The sequence below is a fragment of the Ornithorhynchus anatinus genome, chromosome 14 (assembly GCF_004115215.2).
Source record: "Ornithorhynchus anatinus isolate Pmale09 chromosome 14, mOrnAna1.pri.v4, whole genome shotgun sequence".
Taxonomy (NCBI): Eukaryota; Metazoa; Chordata; class Mammalia; order Monotremata; family Ornithorhynchidae; genus Ornithorhynchus; species Ornithorhynchus anatinus.
Genome location: NC_041741.1, coordinates 2624408 through 2650805, shown reverse-complemented (window position 1 = coordinate 2650805; position 26398 = coordinate 2624408). Strand labels below are relative to the sequence as shown.

Genomic DNA, 26398 nt, shown 5'->3' with positions numbered 1-26398 from the left:
AGGGCTCGGGGGCGGGCGCCGCCGGGCCGGGCGGGCCGCTAGCGCTGCCCGGTGTAGGTCTTGAACCAGGAGGTGACGGAGGCGGCGGCGGAGGAGATCATGCCGCCCGCGGTGCCGCCGGCGGCGACGGAGGCGGAGGCGGGCGGCCGGGGCGCGGAGGGGCCCGGGCCGCCGGGCGAGGGGCCCGGCTCGGCCGGCTGCGAGGGGATCTCGCAGAAGCGGGGGCTGGGCAGGTTCTCCCAGTCGGTGCCCAGGTCCGTCTCGTCGTCGCTGACGCCCTCGTCGCCGCTCTCGTCCGTCTCGGCGCCGGCCCCGGGCTCCACGAACTCCACCGAGTCCTCCAGGTCGGCGCTCATCTCGAAGGGGCCGGACCTGCCCGCCGACACGGACCCGCGCTGCCGGACCGGCCGCGGCCCCCGCCCCGCCGCCCCGGGACGCCCCCGAGGCCCGGCGGCCTCTCCCCGGCGCTCGGTACGGCGCTCGGCGACGCCCGTGACCCACCCCGGCCTTGGACTGGGCGGGGGAGGGCGCCTCTCTCCCGGGACGAGGGGCCCGACCCCTACGGGCAGGGGGACCCGGGTTCTAATCCCCGCTCCGCCCCCTCCCCCCCCGTCTGCTCTGTGACCTCGGGCCGGCCTCTTGGCTTCCCTGGGCCTCGGTTTCCACTACCGGGAAGCGGGGATTCGACACCTGCTCTCCCTTGTGGACCGTCCCAAACGGCAGCGGCGATGATGATGATGAATACGGTGTCGGGCGCTTACTGTGTGCCCGGGACTGTACCGGGCGCTGGGGCGGACCCGGGCCAGTCGGGTCGGACACGGTCCCCGCCGCCCCGGGTGGCGTCCACGGTCTCCGTCCTCATTTTACAGATGAGGCGGCCGAGGCCCGGAGAAGTGAAGTGACCTCCCCGACGTCACGCGGCCGACGGGCGGCGGGGCCGAGGTCAGAACCCGTGACCTCCGGGCTCCCGGGCCCGCGTTCTAGCCGCTAGGCCATCCGCTTAGCTCCGCGTGGGACGGGGACCGTGTCCGACCCGATTGGCATGTACCTACCCGACCGGGGCGCTCGGGACGGCGTCCGGCCCACGGGAAGCGCTTCCCAAATACCGTGGGTGGAGGGGGAGAAAACGGCTTCCAACCCACCCTGCGGGGCGGTCGGGGTAGGGCCGGGGGTGGGATTCCGTAGATCATCCCCGGCCCCCTCTGAGTTCCCCCCTAACCCGCCCTCCGCTCCGTCCCGGGCGGGGGGTCTTACCGGCAGGACCCCGGGCTGTGGCACGCCCCTCTCCGGGTCCCTCTCTTCGGGCGGGTTAAACGCCTTTCCCCCGACCTCGAACCCGCCACCCGCACAGGGTCCCGGACCCCTCCCTCTCCGGTCGCCCCCTCGCCTCATCGCCCAGATCCACCCCTTCCGTTCCCCCGCGAGCACCCCGAGGACCGGTCGAGACGACCGTGAGGACGACGGGCCCCCCCCCGGCTGCGCACGCGCGCAAGGCGCCCCCGCTTACCTGCCCAGGTTTTCCGTGTCCGGACTGACCAGGTACATGATATTCCTGAGGGTGTGGAGTGGGTGCAACAGATCTAAATTTACGTGCTGGAAAAAGCAGCGAAGAGACCAGATCAACGCGTCGGGACGGTAGGGGTTTTTACGGTTCGCGACGGATCCGGACGCGCCCTCTCCTTACCTGGGAAAAGCAAAGGTACAGGACGTTTGCGTTGAGCTTCTTGACCGAGCGCGTGAACTTCCGCCTGCTGAGGTTCTCTCCACAGAATTCGCTGGATGAACGACAGTTCGGACGGCAAAGGGCGTCACTTCTGGCCCCCCGGAGAGGCGCCGGGGCGGCCCGGGGTTAGAATCGGGGCGAGGCTATTCAGCCGGGGCCCTCGGGCCGGTGACCCGTCGGGCGCCCGCTGAGGGCCGGGCGTCCCCGTCCCCCGCGGGGCTCGCGGTCCGCGTCGGAGGGAGACCCCGTTTTACCGGAGGGGAGCCGAGGCCCAGGGGAGCGGAGCGACCCGCCCGAGGTCGCGCGCGGCGGACGGGTGGGGGAACCGGGACCCGAAGCCGGGCCCGGGCCCCACCCGCTCGGCCAGGCCGCTTATCGCCGCCCCCGGGCTCGACCGCCGGACCCCGGGTGGGTCCGCCCGTCTCCGGACCGCACCTATCAATCGCCCTTCCGAGGCGCGACGGCGACGGGAGACGTCACCTCTCCGGGCCTCGGTTCCCTCATCTGTAAAACGGGGATCGAGACCGTGAGCCCCGTCTGGGACGGGGACCGGGTCCCGCCTGACGGACCCCGCTGCTCGGAACGGTACGGCGCCGACGGTCCCTGTCGGGCGCTTACTCTGTGCCGAGCCCTGTCCCGAGCGCCGGGGGAGGTACGAGGTCATCAGGTCGTCCCCCGTGGGGCTCCCGGTCGCCATCCCCATTTTCCAGATGAGGTCGCCGAGGCCCAGAGAAGTGAAATGACTCGCTCGAGGTCACAGGAGGCGGGGCCGGCATTAGAACCCACGACCTCTTCCCCCACTCCCTTCTGCGTCGCCCTGACTCGCTCCTTTCCTCCAGCCCCGCACCGCTTAGGTCCACGTCCCACTCATTTCTCTCTCTCTCTCCAAGGCCGCCTCCCCCCTCTCGACTTTCAGCCCATCGCGGGCGGGGAACGAGTCCGTTCGGCGTTCCGCTGTCCCCTCCCAAGCGCCCAGTACGGTGCTCGGACAACACCGAAAGGAGTGCCCCTAACCGATACCGTCCGAGAAAACCCACTGGGCGCCTCGGAGATGAGAGACCCCCGGCCCAGACGTTCCCACGACGGACACGACCGACGGAAGGACCGCCCCCTCCCCGAAACCTCCGGGCCCTCACCTGTTACAGAGCTTTTTGGGCAGATTGACGTCCAGGATATGAGATAAGATGTTGACGAGCTGAGTGGCGTAGCATAAGGCGGCGCTGATGGTGTGGGCCGGGTTGTTCTGCTCCGTGTCTGAAAGAGGCGGTTGAACAGCGCGGGGGCGGCTAGACCGGAAGCCCCCGGAGGGAAGCGATCGCGTCTCCTGTCCCGTGACTCTCCCGGCGTGGTCGGGTGGGTGGAGCCCAGGCCCGGGGATCACGGGGACCCGGGTTCTAATCCCGACTCCGCCGCCTGGCTGGTGAGTGACCTCGGGCCAGTCGCTTCTCTGGGCCTCAGTTTCCTCATCTGCACAACGGGGGTTCCCTCCCCGTTCTCCCTCCTCCCTAGTGGACCGCCAGCCCCGCGTGGGACCTGGTTTATCCGTATCCACCCCGGTGCGCGGGACGGGGCTCGGCCCACAGCAAGCGCTTAAGAAATACCACGATCATCATCATCTAAGTGGCTTCACAGCTCCTCCTCTAATAATAACGATGACGACGGTACTCGTGAAGCGCTTACTAGGCGCCAAGCACCGACCTGAGCGCTGGCGAGGATACGAGCTCCCGGTCTCCGTCCCCGTTTTCCGGCCGAGGGGAGGAAGGCCGGCGCGCACAGCCGGCGCTGGGTGAGTCCGGGTGGTGCCAGGCGGGTTCTCACCGGGGCCCTGGGCGGTCTTCTTCTCCTCCACCCAGCTGTAGTAGGCCGAGTAGTTGCCGTTGTTGGGCAGACTGATCCAGGGCCCCGCGATGCTGACGCCGCCGTCTCCGTTGTGGTCGTCGCACACCCAGCGGCCCGACAGGTAGGTGGTCCTCCTGGCCTCGGCCAGCTCGCTCACCGTGCTGGACGTCAGGGCGCCGTCGCTCTCCGAGGACGCGTCCGCCGGGTCCCTGCGGCCGGGCGAGACGGCGGGCCCGTGCGGACCGCCCCCCGCCCTCCGTCGTTCTCACCGACTCTCCCCGGCCCCCGGCGCGGCGCCCCGTCCCTAAATGCGTCGGGACCAACGCGCTCGGGACGGGGCTCGACCCAGAGGGGGCGCTCCACGGGTAGCGTCCAAAAAAAAACCCAACCAACTACCCGCCCGTTAAGTGATTACGGTATCTCGTTCAGCGCTCTGACTCCCAAGCCCAGGCTCTTGCCACTAAGCCACGTTTACCGTCATATCGTCCTCTCCCAGGCGCTCACTACGGTGCCCCGTATTCGATCGTATTTATCGAGCGCTTAACCGTGTGCAGGGCGCTGTACTAAGCGCTTGGAAAGTACGCTTCGGCAACAAATACAGTCTGCAGGTGCTCAACAGATAGGGCTGAGTGAATGGATAATTTGTTTATATGTATGTCTGTCTCCCGCTCTAGACTGTAAAATGGTTGCGGGCGGGGAATGTATCTGTTTATCGTTCTACTGTCCTCGCCCCAGTGCTTACTTCAGGACTCCGCACACGCTGAGCGCTCAATAAATCCCAGTGACTGACCCTGACCAGGTCTCATCGCTTCTCTGTTTCCTCATCTGTAAAATGGGGACTCCGGACCTAATAATTATAATAATGACGACGTTTGAGCGCCGACCACGTGCCCGGCGCCGTACTAAGCGCCGAGGTGGATCCGGGACCCCGTCGTCGGGTCGGGATTGTCTCTACCTGTTGCCGAATTGTACTTTCCAAGCCCTCGGTCCCCGCAGCCGGTAAGCGCTCGATAAATACGACTGAATGAATGAATCGAAGCAGACGGGGTCAGACCCGGTCCCACGTGGGGCTCCCGGTCTCCATCCCCCTCGGACAGGTGAGGGAACCGAGGCCCGGGGAGGCGAGGCGGGCGGGCCGGGCCCGGACCCCGGGACCCGCCGGGGCTCCACCGGCCGGGCCGTGACCCGTCCTCCCTCCCCGCCAAGGCCCCGGGCCCGCGGGCGGGGCTCCCGCCTCTACCTGGGGCCGGTCTTCACTTGGTCGATGGGGAAGATGACGGAGGTGAGCTCCAGGACGTGGTCCCGGCGGAGGTCGGCCAGGCGGGCCCGCCGGCCACGCAGCTCCTCGCTCTTCCTCTCCACCAGCTCGCCCAGCTTGCGGTTGTGCCGCTGGATCTTCTCTTTCTTCTCCTGGTGCCGCTGCGCTCGGCACGACAGCTTCTGGTTCTTCTCCAGGGTCTTCGCCAGGCCCTCCGAATCTGGGGAGAACACAGGCGCTCGGTCCCCGGCTCCCTCGCCCGGCCCTTCGGACGACGGCTCGGTCCGCGGTTCGCTCATCTGTCCGTCCGTCCGTCCGTTCCGCCTTTCGTTCCTTCATTTGCTCGTTCCTTCATTCCCCCATTCTCTCAAACCTTCATTCCCTCTTGCTTTCATTCATTTGCTCGTTCCTTCACTCCCTCATTCTCTCAAACCTTCATTCCCTCTTGCTTTCATGCCTTCATTCCTCCATTCCCTCTTGCTTTCGTTCCCTCATTTGCTCGTTCTTTCATTCCCCCATTCCCTCAAACCTTCATTCCCTTGTGCTTTCATCCATCTGTTCGTTCCTTCATTCCCCTATTCCCTCAAACCTTCATTCCCTCTTGCTGTCATGCCTTCATTTGCTCGTTCCTTCATTCCTCCATTCCCTCTTGCTTTCATTCCCTCATTTGCTCGTTCCTTCACTCCCCCATTCCCTCAAACCTTCATCCCCTCATTCGTTCATTCCTCTTCCCTCCTCCGAGGCCTTACTGAAGGCCCATCTCCTCCCAGAGGTCTTCCCTGACTAAGCCCCCCTTTTCCTCATCTCCCTTCGACGTCGCCCGGACTCGTTCCCTTCCTTCCTCCCCGCTTAGATCCCTATATTTCTTTCTCTCTTCACGCCCGTCTCCCCTTCTAGACTGCCGGCAGGGCACGTGTCCGTTTCTCAGCGCGGCCCAGTGGAAAGAGCCCGGGCTTGGGAGTCAGAGGACGCGGGTTCTAATCCCGGCTCCGCCACTCCTCTGCCGGGTGACCGTGGGCCAGTCGCTTCACTTCTCCGGGCCTCGGCTTCCCCGATCTGGAAAACGGGGATCAGGACCGTGAGCCCCGGGTGGGACGGGGACTGGGTCCGACCTCATTAGCTCATACCTCCCTGAGCGCTTAGTACAGTGCTGCGCGCATACATAAAATACCTGGGGAGGGCGGGGAAATAAAGATCGACAAGGTCCCCCCGCCCCGAGTAAGCCTTCCGTCAAGTCGTTCTCCTTACTTTTTGTCATCTCTTCGTTGCCTTTACATATCGTTTGCTTCAGCTGCTCGATCCTCATCTTGCAGGACATTATCTTCCATCTCTGAAATTCAGAGAACATCCGGTGGGCGAGGCGCCCAAGAGGTGGCCACCGGGTCACCCTGGAGTGGCCCGCGGCTAGCCGCTGGGACCCGGACTTGTGGGTCGAGGGGGACGTCCTCGCCCGTGGATTTTCCTCCCTTGGTTCGCCCCACGGCGCTCATTATCGATTCATTTATTTCCCCTCACGCCCGTCTCCCCCCGGCTAGACCGTCGGCCGAGGGCAGGGAGCGCGTCTCTACTGTCCCCGACCGGCACAGGGAAAAGCGCTCAATAAATACCACCGATCGAGGGTGGAGACTGGGGGGGCGTTCGGGCTTCTCCGCGGCCCGTCTGTGAAAGATCTCTCATGGAGCAGGGAGAGGGTCTCTCTGAGAGACGCCCCGAGGTGAAGCGGCGTGGCCTAGCGATAGGGAGTCACGAGGACTACTCTGTAGATTTTAGACCGCCGGCGGAGAATGCGTCTGTTTCTTGTGGTACCGTGCTCTCTCAAGCGCTCAGTACAGCGGTCTACACACAGACAGCGCTCGATAAATACGACTGACTGAACCAACGACCCGGGTTCTAATCCCGGCCCCGCCGCTCGTCTGCTGCGGGACCCCGGGAGAGTCGCTTCACTTCTCTGGGCCTCGGTTACCTCGTGTGGAAAATGGGGTGAGCCCCGTGTGGGGCAGGGACTGCGTCCGACCCGATCAGGCTCTATCACCCCCAGCGCTTAGAGCGGTGCTCGACACATAGTAAGCGCCCATTAAAAAAAAAAACCAACACTCAAAACCAGCAGGGCCCAAAGGATAGGCTGTCAGCTTGTTGTGGGCAGGGAAGGTGTCAGTTTATTGTTCTGTCGTCCTCTCCCGAGGGCTTAGTACAGTGCTCTGCACGCAGTGAGCGCTCAGTAAATAGGAATGAAATAAGAAGACAGTGAGAACTTCCCCCCACCGCCCCCCGACTCACCAACTGGTCTGCTATGCGCTTCCCCTCCATGGCCTGTAGCAGCCTGCAGGGTACGGGGGAGGGGAGAGGAGGGAAATCGAGGCCGGTTAGCGGCGGCCCCGGCCCAGGTGCGGGGCAACGGCCCCCGATGTCGTCCAGCTGGCCGCCGACCCCTCTCCCACGTCCTCCCCCTGGCCTGGAACTCCCTCCCCCTCCATCTGTGCCAGACCGCCGCTCTCTCCACCTTCAAAGCCTTATTAAAGTCACACCTCCTCCAAGAGGCCTTCCCCGATTCAGCCCTCTTGTCCCTCTCCCTCCTGCGTCATCGAAGCGCTCGGATCTGCCCCCTTTGGACATCTGATAATCGCCCCCCCCCTCCATCCCACACCCCTTAGGTGCAGCAGCCCGGCGTAGTGGCTAGAGCCTGCGCGTCAGAAGGTCATGGGTTCTAATCCCGGCTCCGCCACTTGTCTGCTGGGTGACCTTGGGCCGGTCACTTCACTTCTCCGGGCCTCGGTTCCCTCATCTGGAAAATGGGGACGAAGACGGCGAGGCCCGTGTGGGATGGGGACCGTATCCGACCTGATGATCTCGTATCCATCTCCAGTGCTTAGAACAGTGCTCTGCACATAGTGAGCACTTAACAAATACCATCAAAAAAAAAAAAAGAGAGAGATGACGAGGCCGACGGGCTTCACCGGCCACACTCGGGGGTCTCCAGGCCGGACCCGGCACGTCCCGGTCGCTTCCACGGTCCCTCGCGTCCCCGCTCCTGCTGCCGGGCTTCCCAGTGGTTCCCGATCTGCCGAGAATCCCTCGGGGGGCTTTCCCAGCTTGGAAAAGGAGCTTAAAGCCCCCTTTTCCCGCAGCCCGAGGCAAACCGTGAGCGGGGGGGGGGGGGGAAGGATGCAAAAAGCAATCAAGCCTACTTACTGTTCCTGGAACTCATTTTGTTTGCTCTTCAGCTGCCTTAGCCTCTCCTTTTTGTCAGCAAACCTAGAGAAGAGAGAGACGGAGAGAGATAGAGGGAGACAGTGGAAAAGAGGATGAGAGAGAAAGAGGCAGAGAGATAAAGAACGTGAGGGGGAGAGTGGAAGAGAAAGGGAGAGCGTGAGGGAGACAGAGTGGAAAAGAGGGTGCGGGAGAAAGAGGGACAGAGATAAAGAACGGTGAGGGGGAGAGTGTGAGAGAGAGAAAGAGGGAGAAAGGAGAGAGAGGCAGAGTGGAAGAGAGGGAGAGCGTAAGAAAGAGAGCAGGAGAGACACAGAAATTAATAAAGGGAGAGAGAGTGTGAGGGAGTGAGAGAAAAAGGGAGACAGAGAGTGAGGGGGAGAGTGGAAGAGAGGGAGAGCATAGGAAAGAGAGCGTGAGAGACACAGAAATTAATAAAGGCGGAGAGAGAGTGTGAGGGAGTGAGAGAAAGGGAGACAGAGAGTGAGGGGGAGAGTGGAAGAGAGGGAGAGCATAGGAAAGAGAGCGTGAGAGACACAGAAATTAATAAAGGCGGAGAGAGGGAGTGAGGGAAAGGGAGACAGAGAGTGAGGGGGAGAGTGGAAGAGAGGGACAGCGTGAGAAAGAGAGCGTGAGAGACAGAGATAAAAAGGGAGAGAGACAGAGAGAGTGTGAGGGAATGAGAGGAAAAGAGGGAGAGAAAAAGAAGCAGAGAGGTAAGGAGCGTGAGGGGGAAGAGGAGAAAGAGAGTGTGAGAGAGAGAGGGAGAGAGACGGTGCATGGGGGGAGATAGATAAAAAAAGAGAGGGCGAGAGAGAGTGTGGGGGAGAGGAAGAGAGGGGAAAAGCAAGACAGAGACAGAGCGTTTGACTTAGCAGGCGCGCAGGCCGCATGGGCTGGCCAAGGGCTCAGACACTGTACTGAACAGGACGGCCACCCCCGGCGGGGCGGGCGGGGGAGACGGCCGTCGGGGCCGACCAGGTGGACCGAGCAGGACACTTCCCGCACAGACCCCCGGCGCCGCCTCCCTGGAAAACCGCCGGCCAAAATTCCGCCCCGCCGCCTGCTCGGCAGGTGGGAATCTGCGGAGGTTTCGGTTCCCAGATTAACTCCGTCGGTAATAATGCTGGTATTTGTTAAGCGCTTACTATGTGCAAAGCACTGTTCTAAGCGCTCGGGGGGGGTCAAGGAGATCAGGTTGTCCCACATGGGGCTCACAGTCTTCATCCCTATTTTACAGATGAGGGAACCGAGGCAAGGAGCAGTGAAGTGACTTGCCCACGGTCACACAGCTGACGAGTGGCGGAGCCGGGATTAGAACCCACCACCTCTGACTCCCAAACCCGGGCTCTTCCCACTGAGCCGCGCCGCTTCGTGTAAGCGACTTGCCCAAAGTCACCCCGCTGACAAGGGGCGGGGCCGGGATGGCCCGGCACCTAGTCAGTGCTTTAGCGTGGCTACGAGAAGCAGCGTGGGCACGTCAGTGGGCAGGGATGGTCCCTTTCCGTTGCCGAACTGTCCGTTCCAAGCGCTTAGTCCAGTGCTCAGCACATAGTAAGTGCTCAAGAAATACTGTTGAATGAATGAAAGAGCCCAGCCTCGGGAGTCAGAGGTCGTGTGTTCTAATCCTGGCTCTGCCGCTTGTCAGCTGGGTGACTCTGGACAAGTCACGTCACTTTTCTCCGGGCCTCGGTGACCTCATCTGGAAAATGGGGGTGAAAAGTGTGAGCCCCACGGGGCAAACTGATGACCCTGTATCTACCCCAGGGCTTAGAACAGGGCTTGGCACATAGTAAGTGCCGCTTGGCACATAGGAAGCGCTTAACAAGTACCGCCATTAGGATGATTATCATTATTCTGCGGGCCTCGGTTCCCTCATCTGTCAGATGGGGCTGAAGACTGTGAGCCTCTGGAAAATGGGGCTGAAGCTTGGGAACCCCACAGGGGACAACCTGCTGACCCTGTATCCTCCCCAGTGCTTAGAACAGGGCTTGGCACATAGGAAGCGCTTAACAAATACCACCATTATGATGATTATCATTAACCTGCGGGCCTCGGTTCCCTCCTCTGTCAAATGGGGCTGAAGCCTGGCAGCCCCACGTGGGGACCCCCTGCTGACCCCGCACCTCCCCCGGCGCTTAGAACAGGGCCTGGGGAGAAGCAGCGTGGCTTAGTGGAAAGAGCCCGAGCTTGGGAGTCAGAGGTCATGGGTTCGAATCCCGGCTCGGCCCCTTGTCAGCTGTGTGACCGTGGGCGAGTCACTTCACTTCTCGGGGCCTCAGTGACCTCATCTGGAAAACGGGGATGAAGACTGTGAGCCTCACGTGGGACAACCTGATGACCCTGTATCTACCCCAGCGCTTAGAACGGTGCTCTGCACATAGTAAGCGCTTAACAAATACCAACATTATCTCGTGAGAAGCAGCGTGGCTCAGTGGCAAGAGCCCGGGCTGGGGAGTCAGAGCTCATGCGTTCAAATCCCCCCTCTGCCACCTGTCAGCTGGGTGACCGTGGGCGAGTCACTTCTCTGGGCCTCAGTTCCCTCATCTGCAAAATGGGGATGAAGACTGTGAGCCTCAAGTGGGATGACCTGCTGACCCTGCATCTCCCCCAGCGCTTAGCACAGCGCTCTGCACCTGGTAAGCGTTTAACAAATGCCCACATTGTGAGGATCATCACTCTTCTGTGGGCCTCAGTTCCCTCATCTGTCAAATGGGGCTGAAGCCCGGGAGCCTCCCGTGGGACCCCCTGATGCCCCTGCATCAACCCCAGCGCTTAGCACAGCGCTCTGCACCCAATAAGCGCTTCACAAATACCCACATTACGAATATTATTAGGAGACGCCCCCAGGAGGGCGATGGGTGGGGGTGGGGGTGGGGGTGGGGGCGGGCCGCCCTGACAGGGCACGAGGCGCCCCGACTGCGCGTGCGCGGGAGGTCACCGACGCCGGCCGCCCCTCCCCCACCCCACAGCGTGCGCGCGCGAGCTCCGGGGGGGGGGGAGGGGGCGGCGCGCGCCGGAAGGGGGGGGGGGAGGGGCCCTCACCTCTCGCCGTCGCGGCCGTCGAAGAAGACGAAGTCGCCGGCGCGGACGCACCTGGCGCAGGTGAGGCGGCGGCGGGTGGTGTTGCAGAGCGGGCAGCGCTCCACCGCCACGTACAGCCCCTCGGCCGCCTCCACCGACTCCGCCAGCGCCCCGCCGCCCCGGGCCCCCGGCCCGCCGGGAGACGCCATGACGGGTCCGGCCCGCCCCCGGTCACGTGGGGCGACGCCCGCTGCATTCTGGGAGGGAGGGGGGGGGCGGCGGCGGCGCGCGGGGCCTGCCGGGAAGAAGAGGAGGGAGGAGGAGGCGCCTCAGGGAAGGACCGGCCGCCATTAGACCCCCCCCCCGCCGGACTCTGAAGGGACCGAGCCCTCGCTAGGGGCTAAGCCCTCTTCTAAACGCTGGGGGAGGTTAGAACGACACCAGCTGCACCCCCTCGTCAGCCCCACTCGACAGAGGGGCGAACCGAGGCCCGCACATTCATCCATTCCGTAGCGTTTGGTCAGGGGTTCGGATCCCGGCTCTGCCCCTCGTCCGCTGGGGGACCGTGGGCGAGTCACTTCACCTCTCTGGGCCTCAGTTCCCTCCTCTGCAAAATGGGGATGAACCGGGAGCCTCACGGGGGACCACCTCATTCCCCTGGATCTCCCCCAGCGCTGAGAACGGCGCTCAGCACGTAGTAAGCGCTTCACAAATACCAACATGATTATCATTTCACTCTCTGGGCCTCAGTTCCCTCATCTGTCAAATGGGGATGAAGACTGGGAGCCTCACGTGGGACCCCCCGATGACCCTGGATCTCCCCCAGCGCTTAGAACGGAGCTCGGCACACAGAGAAGCAGCGTGGCTCAGTGGAAAGAGCCCGGGCTTGGGAGTCAGAGGTCACGGGTTCAAATCCCGGCTCTGCCACTTGTCAGCTGTGTGACTGTGGGCCAGTCACTTCACTTCTCCGGGCCTCAGTTCCCTCATCTGTAAAATGGGGATTAAGACTGTGAGCCTCACGTGGGACCACCTGATGACCCTGTATCTACCCCAGCGCTTAGAACGGTGCTCTGCACATAGTAAGCGCTTAACAAATACCAACATTATTATTATTATCTTCTGTGGGCCTCAGTTCCCTCATCTGTAAATTGGGGATTAAGACTGTGAGCCCCACGTGGGACAGCCTGACTCCCCTGTGTCTACCCCAGCGCTTAGAACGGTGCTCTGCACATAGTAAGCGCTTAACAAATACCAACATTATTATTATTCTCTGCGCCTCAGTTCCCTCATCTGTAAAATGGGGATTAAGACTGTGAGCCCCACGTGGGGCATCCTGATTCCCCTGTGTCTCCCCCAGCGCTTAGAACGGTGCTCGGCACATAGTAAGCGCTTAACAAATACCAACATTATTATTATTCTCTGCGCCTCAGTTACCTCATCTGTAAAATGGGGATTAAGACTGTGAGCCCCACGTGGGGCAACCTGATTCCCCTATGTCTCCCCCAGCGCTTAGAACGGTGCTCGGCACATAGTAAGCGCTTAACAAATACCAACATTATTATTAGGAAGCGCTTCACAAATGCCAACGTTGTTATTTCCTGAGCGCTTCCTCTGGGCAGAGCGCTGGCCTGAGCGCTTGGAATGGACAATTCTGCAACGGTGATCAACATCATAATGGTGGAATTTGTGAGGCGCTGACTATGTGCAGAGCGCTGCTCTAAGCGCTGGGGGAGGTGCGGGGTCAGCAGGGGGTCCCCACGTGGGGCTCCCGGGCGTCAGCCCCATTTGACGGAGGAGGAAACTGAGGCACACAAAATCATCATCATCATCATCATCATCATGTTGGCATTTGTTAAGCGCTTACTGTGTGCCAAGCACTGCTCAAAGCGCTGGGGGAGATCCAAGGTCATCAGGTGGTCCCACGTGGGCCTCACAGGCTTCAGCCCCATTTTACAGATGAGGGAACTGAGGCCCACAGAATAAATAATAACGATGTTGGTATTTGTTAAGCGCTTTCTAGGTGCCGAGCACTGTGCTAAGCACTGGGGAGATCCAGGGTCATCAGGTGGTCCCTCGTGAGGCCCCCAGTTAATCCCCGTTTTACAGAAGAGGTCACTGAGGCCCACAAAATCATAATAACGTTGGTATTTGGGAAGCGCTGACTATGTGCCGAGCACTGCTTTAAGCGCCGGGGGAGATACAAGATAAATCGGGTTGGAAAAAGCCCCTCTCCTACCTGGGGCTCACAATTTAAGGGCCCAGGGGATGGAGCCCGGGCCTGGGAGTCAGAAGGACCTGGGTTCTAATCCCCGCTCCGCCGCTTGGCTGCTGGGTGGCCTTGGGCAGGTCACTTCACTATACTGTGCCTCAGATTCCTCATCTGTAACAGGGGGTTAATCCCCATGTGGGACGTGTACCGTGTCCAAACTTTTATCTGCCGCCACTCTTAGTACAGTCCCTGTCACATAGTAAGCGTTTAACAAATACCATAATAATATTTTTTTTAAAAAGCCATGGTATTTAGTGCTTACTAAGGGCTTGGGAGAGTTCGGTAGCCTAAGTAGACAATCCCTGTGTGCCTGTGTCTATTTATATATAAACTTATACACACACACATAAATTTATATACATATACATAAATTTATACACACAAGTTCTTATACACACATACATAATTTATACATGTATATAAATTTATATACACGTACATTTACCCACACAAATTTATACAAACACAAATTTATACACACACAAATTACACACACATAAATTTATATACACACATATACAATTTCATATATGCACACGTATAAATTCATATGCACCCATGTGGGTTTATACACATATGTAAATTGATATACACACGCACATTTATACACACCCAAATTCATACAAGCATACAAATTTATATTCGCACCTATATGTATGAATTTGTATACACACATATACATTTGTAGAAGCATACAAATTTATATACGCACCTATATATATGGATTTGTATACACACATATAAATTTGTATATGCATATGGATCTGTATAGGCACACATATATAAATTTGTATATGAATTTGTATATGCACACATATATGTATGAATTCGTATACACATATAAGTTTGTATAAGCATACAAATTTATATACGCACCTATATGTATGGCTTTGTATACACACATATAAATTTGTATATGCATATGAATCTGTATAGGCACACATATATAAATTTGTATATGCACACATATATAAATTCACGCTGGAGAAGCAGCGTGGCTCAGTGGAAAGAGCACGGGCTTTGGAGTCAGGGCTCATGAGTTCGAATCCCAGCTCTGCCACTTGTCGGCTGTGTGACCGTGGGCGAGTCACTTCACTTCTCTGGGCCTCAGTTCCCTCATCTGTAAAATGGGGATTAAGACCGTGAGCCCCACGTGGGACGACCTGATTCCCCTGTGTCTACCCCAGCGCTTAGAAGGATGCTCGGCACATAGTAAGCGCTTAACAAATACCAACATTATTATTATTAAATTTCTATACACACACACACACACACGGATTTATATACATACTCTATCATAAGCACACACAAGATAATTATATATGAGGACCTGGACCTCCACATACTATTACTAATAAAGTGTATGTGTTACACACCGAGTACGCGCTAAGCAGCACCGTAGCTGCCAGTCCGTGGATGGCAAGGATGGATCACCGAGAAAGAGAGAGAAAATGATCTGGATGCTTACGACTGCACGTCACTGAGTGAGTCAGACCACAGCAGGGGCCGGGAGGGGAACGCGCCAGCCGACTCGCACTTGCAAACCAAATTATTATTTTTAGAAGGTCCGGAAAGATACCTCGGCCAGTACTCTCTGCATCCCGGGGTGAGTCAGGTAAACGAGAGCTCATTAGGGACGCGGCGGGGTGAATCCTTCAGGCCGGCCGCCGGCCATTTTAAGCGACGTGGCCTTTCCACCTCCGCAGTGATGGTCGAAGCGGGCCTGGAATCGCAAGACAGTTCAAGCGGCTTTAGAAAGAACGTCCAACGACCAGAAAAATAGAAGTTGCTCCGCCGTGAAAGCTCGAAACGGTTTTCGACCCCCTTAGTTGCGGAGGGGCCGGCCCCGTGGCGTCTACTCCCCCTTCGCGTTTACGGGACGTAGCCCTTTTGCGTCATCGCCCGGGACCGTATCCCTTAGGCACTTTATTAATAATAATAGTCGTGATTATAATAATGATGATGATGGTATTTGTTAAGCGCTTACTATGTGCAAAGCGCCGTTCTCAGCCCTGGCCGGGGGGGGGATACAATAATAATAATAATAATAATAACGTTGGTATCTGTGAAGCGCTTCCTCTGTGCAGAGCACCGTTCTAAGCGCTGGGGGAGATCCGGGGTCATCAGGTGGTCCCACGGGAGGCTCCCGGTTAAGCCCCATTTTGCAGATGAGGGAACTGAGGCACAGAGAAGTGAAGTGACTCGCCCACAGTCACACAGCTGACAGGTGGCAGAGCCGGGATTCGAACCCATCACCTCCGACCCCCGGGTGATCAGGTTATCCCACCCGGGGCTCAGTTTTCATCCCCATTTTCCAGCTGAGGTCACTGAGGCCCAGAGAAGCCAAGTGACTCGCCCTCGGTCCCACGGCGGACAAGCGGCGGAGCCGGGATTAGAACCCACGACCTCTGACCCCCAAGCCGGCCTCTTTCCCCCGAGCCCCGCCGCTTCTCATTCGGTTAAGCGGTGTTCGTTAAGGGCTCACTAGGGGCCAAGCACTGTACTAAACGCTAGGGTAGATACAAGCTAATCAGGTCCCACTTGCGGCTCCCGGTCTAAACAGGAAGGAGGCCGAGAAGCGAATCCCCGTTTCGCGGACGAGGGGACCGAAGCCCGGAGAAGCCAAGTGACTCGCCCGGGGTCACCCAGCAGGTAAGTGGCGGAGCCGGGATTAGAACCCAGGTCCCCCGACTCCACTCCGCCGTCCACCCCGACTCGGTCGCCCAAACGGTGTCTTAGTTCGTATTAGAGGATTTATTAAGTGCCTACCAGATGCCCAACGCTGGGGTGGATACGAGGTCATCGGACGGGATCCGGTCCCCGTCCCCCCCCCCCGGGGCTCACGATCGCCTCGATTCCTCCGAGGAGGAAACCGAGGCCCAGCGAGGTGAAGCGACTCGCTCCGGGTCGCCCAGCAAGCCCCGGGCAGGGTAAGACTAGAACCCGGGCCCCCGCTCTTTCCACCACGCCGGAGTGCCTCCCCGTTCAACCGGCCCTCCTGTGTCTCTTGTAGCGGTTAGTACAGTGCCCCGCGTACCCTCGCCCCATTGATGAGGCATTTCTTCTACGCCCTTTGGAAAGCGTCTAGAACGTGCCCCGTCAGGCAGCGGCGTTTGCGCCGCGCCGCCGACGCGCAGCACCCACGAGGCGCTCAGTAAATGCCCTCGATCGATGGGGTCGATTAGGCTTTTCTCTGCCCTTTGGGAAAGAGTCTAAAACATCATCCATCCGTGGTAAGTATGGAGCGCTTACTACGTGCAGCGATAAGCGTTCGGTAAATAAGAAAAACAATGTTGGTATCTGTTAGGCGCTTACTATGTGCCGAGCACCGGTCTAAGCGCTGGGGTAGATACAGGGTCAGCAGCTCGTCCCAGGCGGGGCTCCCAGGCTTCATCCCCATTTTACAGATGAGGTAACTGAGATGTAGAGAATAATGATGATGGTATTTGGGAAGCACTTACTCTGTGCCAAGCACTGTTCTAAGCACTGGGGTAGGGACAAAGTAACGAAGTTGTCCCAGGTGGGGCTCCCAGTCTTCGTCCCCATTTTACAGATGAGGGAACCGAGGCCCAGAGAAGAATAATGTAATTGGTGAAGCGCTTACTATGTGCCAAGCACTGCTCCAAGCGCTGGGGTAGGTACAGAGTAGTGAAGTTGTCCCAGGTGGGGCTCCCGGTCTTCGTCCCCATTTTACAGATGAGGGAACCGAGGCCCAGAGAATAACAATAATGTTATTTGGGAAGCGCTTAGTCCGTGCCGAGCACCGTTCTAAGCGTGGGGGTAGTTACAGAGTAATGAAGTTGTCCCAGGTGGGGCTCCCGGTCTTCATCCCCATTTTACAGATGAGGGAACCGAGGCCCAGAGAATAACAATAATGTTATTTGGGAAGCGCTTACTATGTGCCGAGCACTCCTCTAAGCGCTGGGGTGGATACAAGGTAGTGAGGTTGTCCCAGGTGGGGCTCCCGGTCTTCCTCCCCCTTTTACAGATGAGGTCACCGAGGCCCAGAGAAGTAAAGCGACCGGCCCAAGGTCACCCAGCTGACCGGAGGCGGAATTGGAACCCGCGACCCCCGACTCCCAAGCCCGGCCTCCTGCCACCGAGCCGCGCCGCTTCGCAAATACAACTGACGGATGTTGCCAAGGGCGACTCCAGCGAGAGAGGAAATCTCTGCTCTCACTCCAACCGCCCCCTTCCCGGGGCTCAGCGGAAAGAGCCCGGGTTTGGGAGTCAGAGGTCGTGGGTTCGAATCCCCGCCCTGCCACTTGTCAGCTGGGTGACCGTGGGCAAGTCGCTTCTCTGGGCCTCAGTGACCTCATCTATAAAATGGGGATGAAGACTGGGAGCCGCCCGCGGGACCACCTGATGCCCCTCTATCTCCTCCAGTGCTTAGAACAGCGCTCTGCACAGAGCAAGCGCTTGACAAATAACCATTATTATTATCTGTGCGGTCCTTTGCTTCGTCAGGCGCCAGAGATGTCGGAAAAAGCGCAACTTCCCTTCCCGAAAAGTTTATTTAGGAAACGACACACGCGAGGGCGGAAGGGCTTCAGCCTGAGAAAAATCAAGAGGGGGCACGGGGGATTTGAGCACGCCCTCCGCTTTCAGGGCACGCAGAATCTCCTCTCCCGTCCCCGAGGGGGAAGGAAATTAGGGGGCAAAATAGGGTTAGTTTTAGCCGTGGAAACCCCGAGGATTTCGATCCCAACCCGTGCTCTCCTCCCGATCACTCTGTCCCCGTCGTCAGGCTTTTTTAAAGCCCTTCAGGATTGGGTAGATGTTTTCAAACGCATCGTAGATTTCCGACCGGTCTTTGGCCCCTGCAAAAGGAAAGTTCACGGGGTTTACAGGCAGGATAATAATAATAATGACGACGATGGCCTTTGTTAAGCGCTTACTACGTGCCAAGCACTGTTCTGAGCGCTGGGGGGGGGGGGGGGATACGGGGTCATCAGGTTGTCCCACCGGGGGCTCCCAGGCTTCACTCCCCTTTAGCGGAGGAGGGAACTGAGGCCCAGAGAAGTGATTTGGCCCAAGTCACCCAGCTGACAAGCGGCGGAGCTGGGATTTGAACCCATGACCTCTGAGTCCCCAGCCCGGGCTCTTTCCACTGAGCCACGCTGCTTCTCTCATAATAACGGTGATATCTGTTAAGCACCTACTATGTGCCAAGCAGCGTACTAGGTGCCGGGGTCGATACGGGGTAAAAATAAGAAATGACAATGATGGTATTTGAGCGCTTGCTATGGGCCGAGCACTGTTCTAAGCGCTGGGGGAGATACAACGTCAGCGTGGCTCAGTGGAAAGAGCCCGGGCTTGGGAGTCAGAGGTCATGGGTTCGAATGCCGGCCCTGCCACATGTCAGCGGGGTGACTGTGGGCGAGGCACTTCGCTTCTCTGGGCCTCAGTTGCCTCATCTGTGAAACGGGGATGAAGACCGTGAGCCTCCCGCGGGACGACCCGATGACCCCGGATCACCCCCGGCGCTTAGAACGGCGCTCGGCCCCTAGTGAGCGCTTAACAAATACCAACGTTATTATTCATCCCCATTTTCCAGAGGAGGGAACCGAGGCCCAGAGAAGGGAAGTGAGTTGCCCAAGGTCACGCAGCAGGAAAGTGGCGGAGCCGGGACGAGAACCCCCGGCCTCCGACCCCCAGGCTCTGTCCACTAGGACGAGCCGCTTCCCAGCGATAGACCGACAGCGTTTTGGACGGCTGAAACTCGAACCTGGACCCTTGAAGCACTCGCTAGTCACCGCATCCTCAGCCCCCACGGCACTTATATACAGATCCGGAGTTGAATTTTTCATTTTCCCCTCCCCGTGGGCAGGGAAGACATCCAGCAACTCTGTGGTACCGTCCTCTTCCAGGCGCTCAGTACAGTGCTCTGCACACGGTGAGTGCTCAGTAGAGAGCACGAACTAAAATACTCTTTTGAATATTACTCTCTGCACACGGTACGCGTTCAGTAGCTAGCACTGACGGATCGAAACGCTCTTCGGAATAACCGTTCTCTGCACGCCGCGAGCGCTCAATAGATAGCACTGATTAAAATGCCACTTCGGATATTACGCTCTGCACAGAGAAAGTGCTCAGTAAGAGAAGCAGCATGACGTAAATAAACCTTGGGCCCGGGAGGCAGAAGGTTGAGAGTTCTAATTCCGGCTCCACCGCTTGTGTGTTGGGTGACCCGGGGCAAGTCACTTCACTTCCTCTGTGCCTCGTCGGTAAAAGAAAAAATAAAATAAAAACGGGGGGGGGGGGGAGACCGAGAGCCCCAGGTGGGACCGGGACCGAGCCCAACCCGATCAACTCGCATCCACCGCAGCGTCTAGAACGGGGCCCGGCCCGTAGTCGGCGTTTAACGAGTGCCGCCGTCGTCATCGATCGGCGGGATTTGCCGAGCGCCCCCCCGGGGGAGAACGTGACGACAGAGCTGTAGAGACGCGTTCCCCCGCCCGCGGCGAGCCGAGAGTTTATCGACCTACCGGCCCCTCTCCGCACGCGGTGAGCGCTCGGTAGATAGGACCGCCCACTACGGCGACGCCTCTAAAACCGGAGGGCCCTCCCCGGACTCACCGGTGAGCACGACCTTCCCGGACACGAAGATGAGGAGGACGATCCTCGGCTTCACCATCCTGTAAATGAGGCCGGGGAAGAGCTCGGGTTCGTAACTGTTGGGAGAGGAGGGAAAAATGGGAAGAGCTGGGGGACGGCGCCCCGTCACCCCGGAGCACCGGCTCCTCCGCCACAGGGAAGAACGAAAACGTCGGAATGTCGTCCCGGTCTGGGGGCCGGGAGAGGGAAATCTTCACCGTCGAAACGTCCCGGAAGGAAAACGTGGCCAGGGCCCGGTCTCCGTCGCGGGCGTCAACGAGGAAAACGTTCCCGGTCGGGCGCTGGGGGGGGGGGGGGGACGGCCGAGGGGGTCCGTCCATCCTGTGCCCTGGGAAGCCGCCCGGCGGCCCACGTCCTTTTTTAGGGGATCTTTTGGGCGCTTACCCGCTGCGCCCGGCCCAGTGCTGAGCGCCGGGGTAGATTCGTTCAGCCGTATTTATAGAGCGCTGTGCTGAGCGCTTGGAACGGACAGTTGGGCAACAGATGGAGACCATCCCTGCTCACGGGCTAAGCAGCGTGGCTCGGTGGAAAGAGTCAGAGGGCACGGGTTCGAACGCCGGCTCTGCCACTCGTCAGCCGGGTGGGCAGCTCACTTCTCTGCGCCTCGGTTCCCTCGTTATTACAATGGGGATGAAGACTTCGAGCCGTCACCCCGACGACCCTCCCCCAGCGCTTAGAAAAGTGCTCAGCACATAGTAAGCGCTTAACAAATACCAACATCGTTATTATTAAACGGGAGGAGCAGCAAAACAGAACCGGGAGTCAGGCATCGGGACCATCAGAGCAGAAAAATAAAATACATATATGCACATCATTAATCAAGCAGAGTGAGAGATAATACATACCAGTGCTGGGGGGAGGGGAAAGTGGGACAGGGACTGCGTCCACCCCCATCTGCCAACGCTTAGTACGGTGCCTGGCACATAGTAAGCGCTTCGATACCTTATCGTCATTATTTACAGAGCCGCCGCGCCGATTCCACACACCGCTTTGGGAAAACGGGGCTCAGTGGAAAGGGCCCGGGCTTGGGAGTCGGAGGTCATGGGTTCGAATGCCGGCTCTGCCACTCGTCAAGCTGGGTGACCGTGGGCCAGTCACTTCACTCCTCTGGGCCTCGGTTCCCTCCTCTGTAAGACGGGGATTAACCGGGAACCCCACGTGGGGCGAACCCGACGACCCCGTATCTCCCCCGGCGCTTGGAACGGTGCCCTGCACAGAGTAAGCGCTTCACAAATACCATCGTCATCAAAACGGGGGGGGGGGGGGGGGTATCCATTCACCGATATTTACTGAGCGCTTACCGCGTGCACGGCACCGTCCCGAGCGCGTGGGAGAGCACGATAACAAGCAGACGCCTTCCCGGCCCGCAGCGAGCTCGGAGTCTAGACGCGAACTGAGCCGGACCGAGGGGAGGATACGGAGGTAAATGGGGTGGGCCTGGGTGGGGGGAGGAAGGAAGGGGGCGAGTACCTGCAGAACTGTTGATGGGTGAGCACCAGGCCCTCCAGGCGGATGGGGAACCTCACGTCGCAGCTGCCCACCATGTTTTGGATTTTGAAGTCCAGGAACCTGGCGGGGAACCCCAACTTCTGCACGACGCGGGCGTATTTCCTGGCGGCGAGGCGGGACTGCTCCTCGCTGCCGGAGGGGCACAGAGACACCGGCGCCGGGCTTCGATCTCCCCCCCCGCCCCCCGGCCTGGGGAATCCCACCCCCGGCCAAGGAGGGGGAGAGCGGGGTCACCCCCGGGAGGAGGGGGGAGGGGAGGCGACGGGGTTGGGAACGGATTGGATCGTAACGGTGGGGGGGGGTCGATGGTATCCGTTAAGCGCCTCCTATGGGCCGAGCACTGTTCTGAGCGCCGGGGGCGATCCGAGGTCGTCGGGTCAGAGAAGCGGCGTGGCTCGGGGGAAAGAGCCCGGGCTTGGGAGTCAGGGGTCATGAGTTCGCATCGCGGCTCTGCCGCTCGTCAGCTGGGTGACCGTGGGCCAGTCGCTTCGCTGGGCCTCAGTGGCCCCGTCTGTAAAATGGGGATTAAGACCGTGAGCCCCACGTGGGACACCCCGATTCCCCTGTGTCCACCCCAGCGCTCAGGACAGTGCTCGGCCCACAGGAAGCGCTTAACGGACACCAACGTTATTATTATTGGGTGGCCCCAAGCGGGGCTCACGGTCTCCATCCCCATTTTACAGATAACTGAGGCACAGAGAAGTGAAGCGGCTCGCCCCAAATCACCCGGCTAAGTGGCGGAGGCGGGAGGATGAACCCGTGACCTCTGACTCCCAAGCCCGGGCTCTTTCCACTGGGCCTCGCTGCTTAGGTGCTCACTATGTGCCAAGCACTGGGGGAGAGCCACGGCGATCAGGTTGCCCCCCCCCCCCCCCCCCCCCGTGGGGACTCCCAGTCTTCATCCCCATTTGACGGACGAGGGAGCCGAGGCCCGGAGAAGTGAAGCGATTCGCCCGAAGTCGCCCGGCTGACAAGGGGCGGAGCCGGGATTAGAACCCACGACCTCTGCCAAGCCCGGGCTCTCTCCGCTGAGCCGCGCTGCTTCCCTAGGCGCTTACTCTGTGCCGAGCACTGTTCGGAGCACCGGGGGGGGGGGATACGGGGTCGTCGGGTTGGACACGGTCCCTGTCCCCCTTGGGGCTCGCGGTCTTCATCCCCGTGTTACAGAGGGGGAAACTGAGGCCCAGAGAACTGCAGGCGGGCAGGGTGCAGGGCTGGGCGTCTGCACTGTGCAGAGCGCTCCGCTGGGGGCTTGGGAAGATACCAGGGAGCTGGTCATGGGCAGGGAACGTGTCGCTTCGTTACACTGTCCTCTCCCCAGCGCCTAGTAGGTGCTCCGCACGCAGGAAGCGCTCAGTAAGTACGCGTGAAGGGAGAGAGGAGAGCTTGAAGCGGCGCGGCTCAGGGGAAAGAGCCCGGGCTTCGGAGTCAGAGGTCATGGGTTCGACTCCCGGCTCTGCCGCCCGTCAGCTGGGTGACTGCGGGCGAGTCGCTTCTCTGGGCCTCAGTTCCCTCATCCGTAAAATGGGGATTCACTGCGAGCCTCACGTGGGACCACCCGGTGACCCCGGATCTCCCCCAGCGCTTACGACGGTGCCCTGCACATAGTAAGCGCTTAACAGATACCGACGTTATTATCCTTGAGGTCTCGCTTGGGCCACAGGCCTGGAAGGGGCGGCCGGGGTACTTACTGAGCGCTCACTGCGTGCCGATGAGGTCGCCAGGGCCCAGAGAAGTGAGGTGACTGGGCCAAGGCCACACGGCAGACAAGGGGCGGTCGTGTCCGGACCCCTCCCGACCGCCCCCCCCCCGACCCCGGGGCGTCCCCAGCTGGTAGGGGAGGTTCACGCAGACAAATGGCGGCTGCTACGGTACCTTTTGGCTCCCGTGCAGACCATCTTCCCCGAACTAAAAATCAGCGCCGTGGTCCGGGGCTCGCGGATCCTCATGATGACAGCGGCGAACCTCTGGAGGCGATCGATTAATGGCATTTATTAAGTGCTCCCCTCTGGAGTCGATCGACTTAGGGTACTGGAGCGCTCCCCTCTGGAGTCGATCGACTATCGGTAGTCACTGAGCGCTCGCCTCTGGAGTCGGTCGATTAATGGTATTCACTGAGCCCTCGCCTCTGGCGTCGATCGATACAGGGCATTCACTGAGCGCTCGCCTCTGGGGTCGATCGACTAATGGCATTTACTGAGCGCTCGCCTCTGGAGTCGATCGATTCATGGTATTTGAGCGCCCGCCTCTGGAGTCGTTCGATTCGTGGTATTTACTGAGCACTCTGGAGTCGATCGAATAAAATACTGAGCGCTCGCCTCTGAGTCTATCAGTTAACGGTATTTACTGAGCGCTCGCCTCTGGAGTCTATCAGTTAACGGTATTTACTGAGCGCTCGCCCCTGGAATCGATCGATCAATGCCATTCATAGAGCGCTCACTCCTGGAATCGATCAACGGGACTAATCGAGCGCTCACCTCTGGAATCGATCGGTTCGTGGTATTTACCGAGCGCTCACCGCCGGAGTCGATCGACTAATGGTATTTATTGAGCACTCGGGAGTCGACCGACTAACGGTACTCATTGAGCGCTCGCCTCTCGAGTCCGTCGGTGGCATTTACTGAGCGCTCACCTCTGGAGTCGACTGATGAACGGTATCTACTGAGCACCCACCTCCGGCGTCGGTCGAGTAATGGTACCTAATGGTACTCAGCGCAGCACCTGGTACACGGGAGGCGCTTAATAATAATAACGTTGGCATCTGTTAAGCGCTTACTCCGCGCAGGGCACCGTTCTAAGCGCTGGGGGAGATCCAGGGGCATCGGGCCGTCCCACGGGAGGCTCCCGGTCAATCCCCATTCTACAGATGAGGGAACCGAGGCACGGAGAAGTTAAGCGGCTCGCCCGCAGTCACCCAGCTGGCGAGCGGCAGAGCCGGGAGTCGAACTCAGGGCCTCCGACTCCGAGGCCCGGGCTCTTTTCCGCCGAGCCTCGCTGCTTAGCGAGCGCGTTACTTAACGGAGCACCTACGGGACCACGAGTGCCTCCGTCTCCCTTTTTATCCCTCTCCCTTTCGGGGGCCGAGGGAAACCTCCCCCGTGACTCAGCCGTATCTACGGGGCGCTCCCCGTGCGCGGGAGCACCGTGCTAAGCGCCGGGAACGGCCGGCCGGGCGCCCGTTGGAGACGACCCCCCCCGGCCCGACGACGGGCCGGAGGCGGGCGGGTCCTCCGGGGGAAACCTGGACCGTAGCAGGTCACGTCACGGGGAGGTCCCGAAATCCTGACCTTCGGATTATATTCCGCATTTCGGGCCTGCAGGGCGATCCTCTTCAGGTCGAGTTTACAAGCCAGATTCACGGTGGACACGATGTTCCTGGGAAGATCAAACCACGGGAGAACCGGGATTTAGGAAGCAGAAAGGACGGGACGTCCCGTAGGGACTTTTCCATCGGGACCCCTCCTCTCCACCCGGGAACTTCTTTTTCCCCTGGTATTTTTTGTAGGTGCTCGCTCTGTGCCGGACACTGTCCCGGAGGAGCGGCAGGAGCCCCGGGCCCGGCGGGCGGGAGGGAGGACCCGGTCTCTGATCCCGGCTCCGCCACGGAGCTGACGCGCGGCCTTGCGTCTCGAGAAGCGGCGGGGCTCGGCGGAGAGTCAGAGATCGTGGGTGCGGATCCCGGCTCCGCCGCTCGTCAGCTGGGTGACTGTGGGCGAGTCACTTCTCTGTGCCTCAAGTCACCTCTTCTGTGAAATGGGGATGAAGACCGGGAGCCCCACGCGGGACGACCCGATTCCCCCGCGTCCCCCCCCGTCCCCCCAGCGCTTAGAACGCTTAACAGATACCAACGTTATTAAGTCCCTTCACTTCCTCCGGGCCTCAGTTGCCTCATCTGTAAAACGGGGGCGAGGACGGTGAGCCCCACGTGGGATCCCGATTACCCTGGATCCACCCCGGCGCTTAATACAGCGCGTAGTAAGCGCTTAAATGCATCTACGTCAGTGTCCGTCTCCCCGCTAAACCGTGGGCTCGCTTGGGGGGGGGCAGGGAACGCGGCTGTTTCTTGTTCTCTTGTAACCTCCCAGGGGTCTAGTACAGTGCTCCGCACACAGTTCAGCGCTCGAAAACGATCGAATGAAATGCCGTTATTATTATTATTATTATTATTATTATTAAAGTTCTGGTCTTCTCTGAGCCTCAGCCTCCTCATCTGTAAAACGGGGATAACACTAATGATGCCGTTTGTTGGTGATAATAACAGCGCCGGTATCCGTTAAGCGCTTACTCTGGGCCAAGCACTGTTCTGAGCGCTGGGGGAGATCCAAGGTCATCAGATTGTCCCGCACGGGCCTCACGGGCTTCGTCCCCATTTTCCAGGTGAGGTCGCCGAGGCGCTAGCCGACTCGCCCGAGGTCACGCGGCCGACAGGCGGCAGAGCGGGGATTTGAACCCATGACCTCCGACTCCCGGGCTCTTGCCACTAGGCCCCGCCGCTTCTCTAAGCGCTTGCTCTGTGCAAAACGCTGTGCTAAGCGCCGCTAAGCTTCCCTCTAGACCCTCAGCTCACTGTGGGCGGGGGGGATGTGTCCATTCACTGCTCTCTTGTAACCTCCCCAGGGTCTGGTACAGCGCTCCGCGCACAGTCGGGCACTCGAATACGACGGAGCGAAATGCCGTTATCATCAAAGTTCCGGACTTCTCTGAGCCTCGGTTTTCTCATCTGTAAAATGGGGATAAGCTCCCTCTAGACCGTCAGCTCGCCGCGGGCGGGGAACGGGTCCGCCGCCTCCGGTCTCGCGGACGCTCCCAGGCGGTCAGTACGGTGCCCCGCCCACGGTGGAGCACTCGAAAAGGGTCGCGATGCCATCACGATCGGGATGCTTAATGAAGTACTGGACCTCTCCGGGCCTCAGCTTCCTCATCTGTCAAATCGAGCGCCCGGTACAGTGCT

The 26398-nt window shown here is 59.7% G+C and overlaps 2 protein-coding genes and 1 long non-coding RNA gene across 4 annotated transcripts in view; 1 reads left to right on the top strand and 2 right to left on the bottom strand.

Moving 5' to 3' along the window:
- On the bottom strand, window positions 1-11267 carry ATG14 (autophagy related 14). The gene is made up of 10 exons (XM_029079351.2): window positions 11073-11267; window positions 8010-8072; window positions 7098-7140; window positions 6069-6150; window positions 4803-5040; window positions 3542-3771; window positions 2860-2977; window positions 1685-1775; window positions 1508-1593; window positions 1-372 (listed from the first exon to the last, which is right to left on the bottom strand). Exons 1-10 carry the CDS (start codon window positions 11258-11260, stop codon window positions 39-41), a joined length of 1473 nt encoding a protein of 490 aa, XP_028935184.1. The 5' UTR covers window positions 11261-11267; the 3' UTR covers window positions 1-38.
- LOC120638810 lies at window positions 11055-26398 on the top strand. The gene is made up of 3 exons (XR_005660774.1): window positions 11055-11132; window positions 15884-15972; window positions 26065-26398. It is a non-coding gene; the product is annotated as an uncharacterized LOC120638810 (long non-coding RNA).
- TBPL2 (TATA-box binding protein like 2) overlaps window positions 17816-26398 on the bottom strand; it is a 36418-nt gene continuing 27835 nt past the window's right edge. Inside the window, exons 2-6 of one of the 2 annotated variants that reach the window (XM_039914079.1) lie at window positions 24735-24822; window positions 23323-23414; window positions 21409-21576; window positions 19900-19994; window positions 17816-18140 (exon numbers count right to left, since the gene is read on the bottom strand). In XM_039914079.1, coding sequence (XP_039770013.1) covers window positions 18064-18140; window positions 19900-19994; window positions 21409-21576; window positions 23323-23414; window positions 24735-24822 — 520 coding nt within the window. In that variant the 3' untranslated portion in view covers window positions 17816-18063. The remainder of the gene's footprint in view (window positions 18141-19899; window positions 19995-21408; window positions 21577-23322; window positions 23415-24734; window positions 24823-26398) is intronic. The other variant, XM_039914080.1, reaches the window with a different exon arrangement.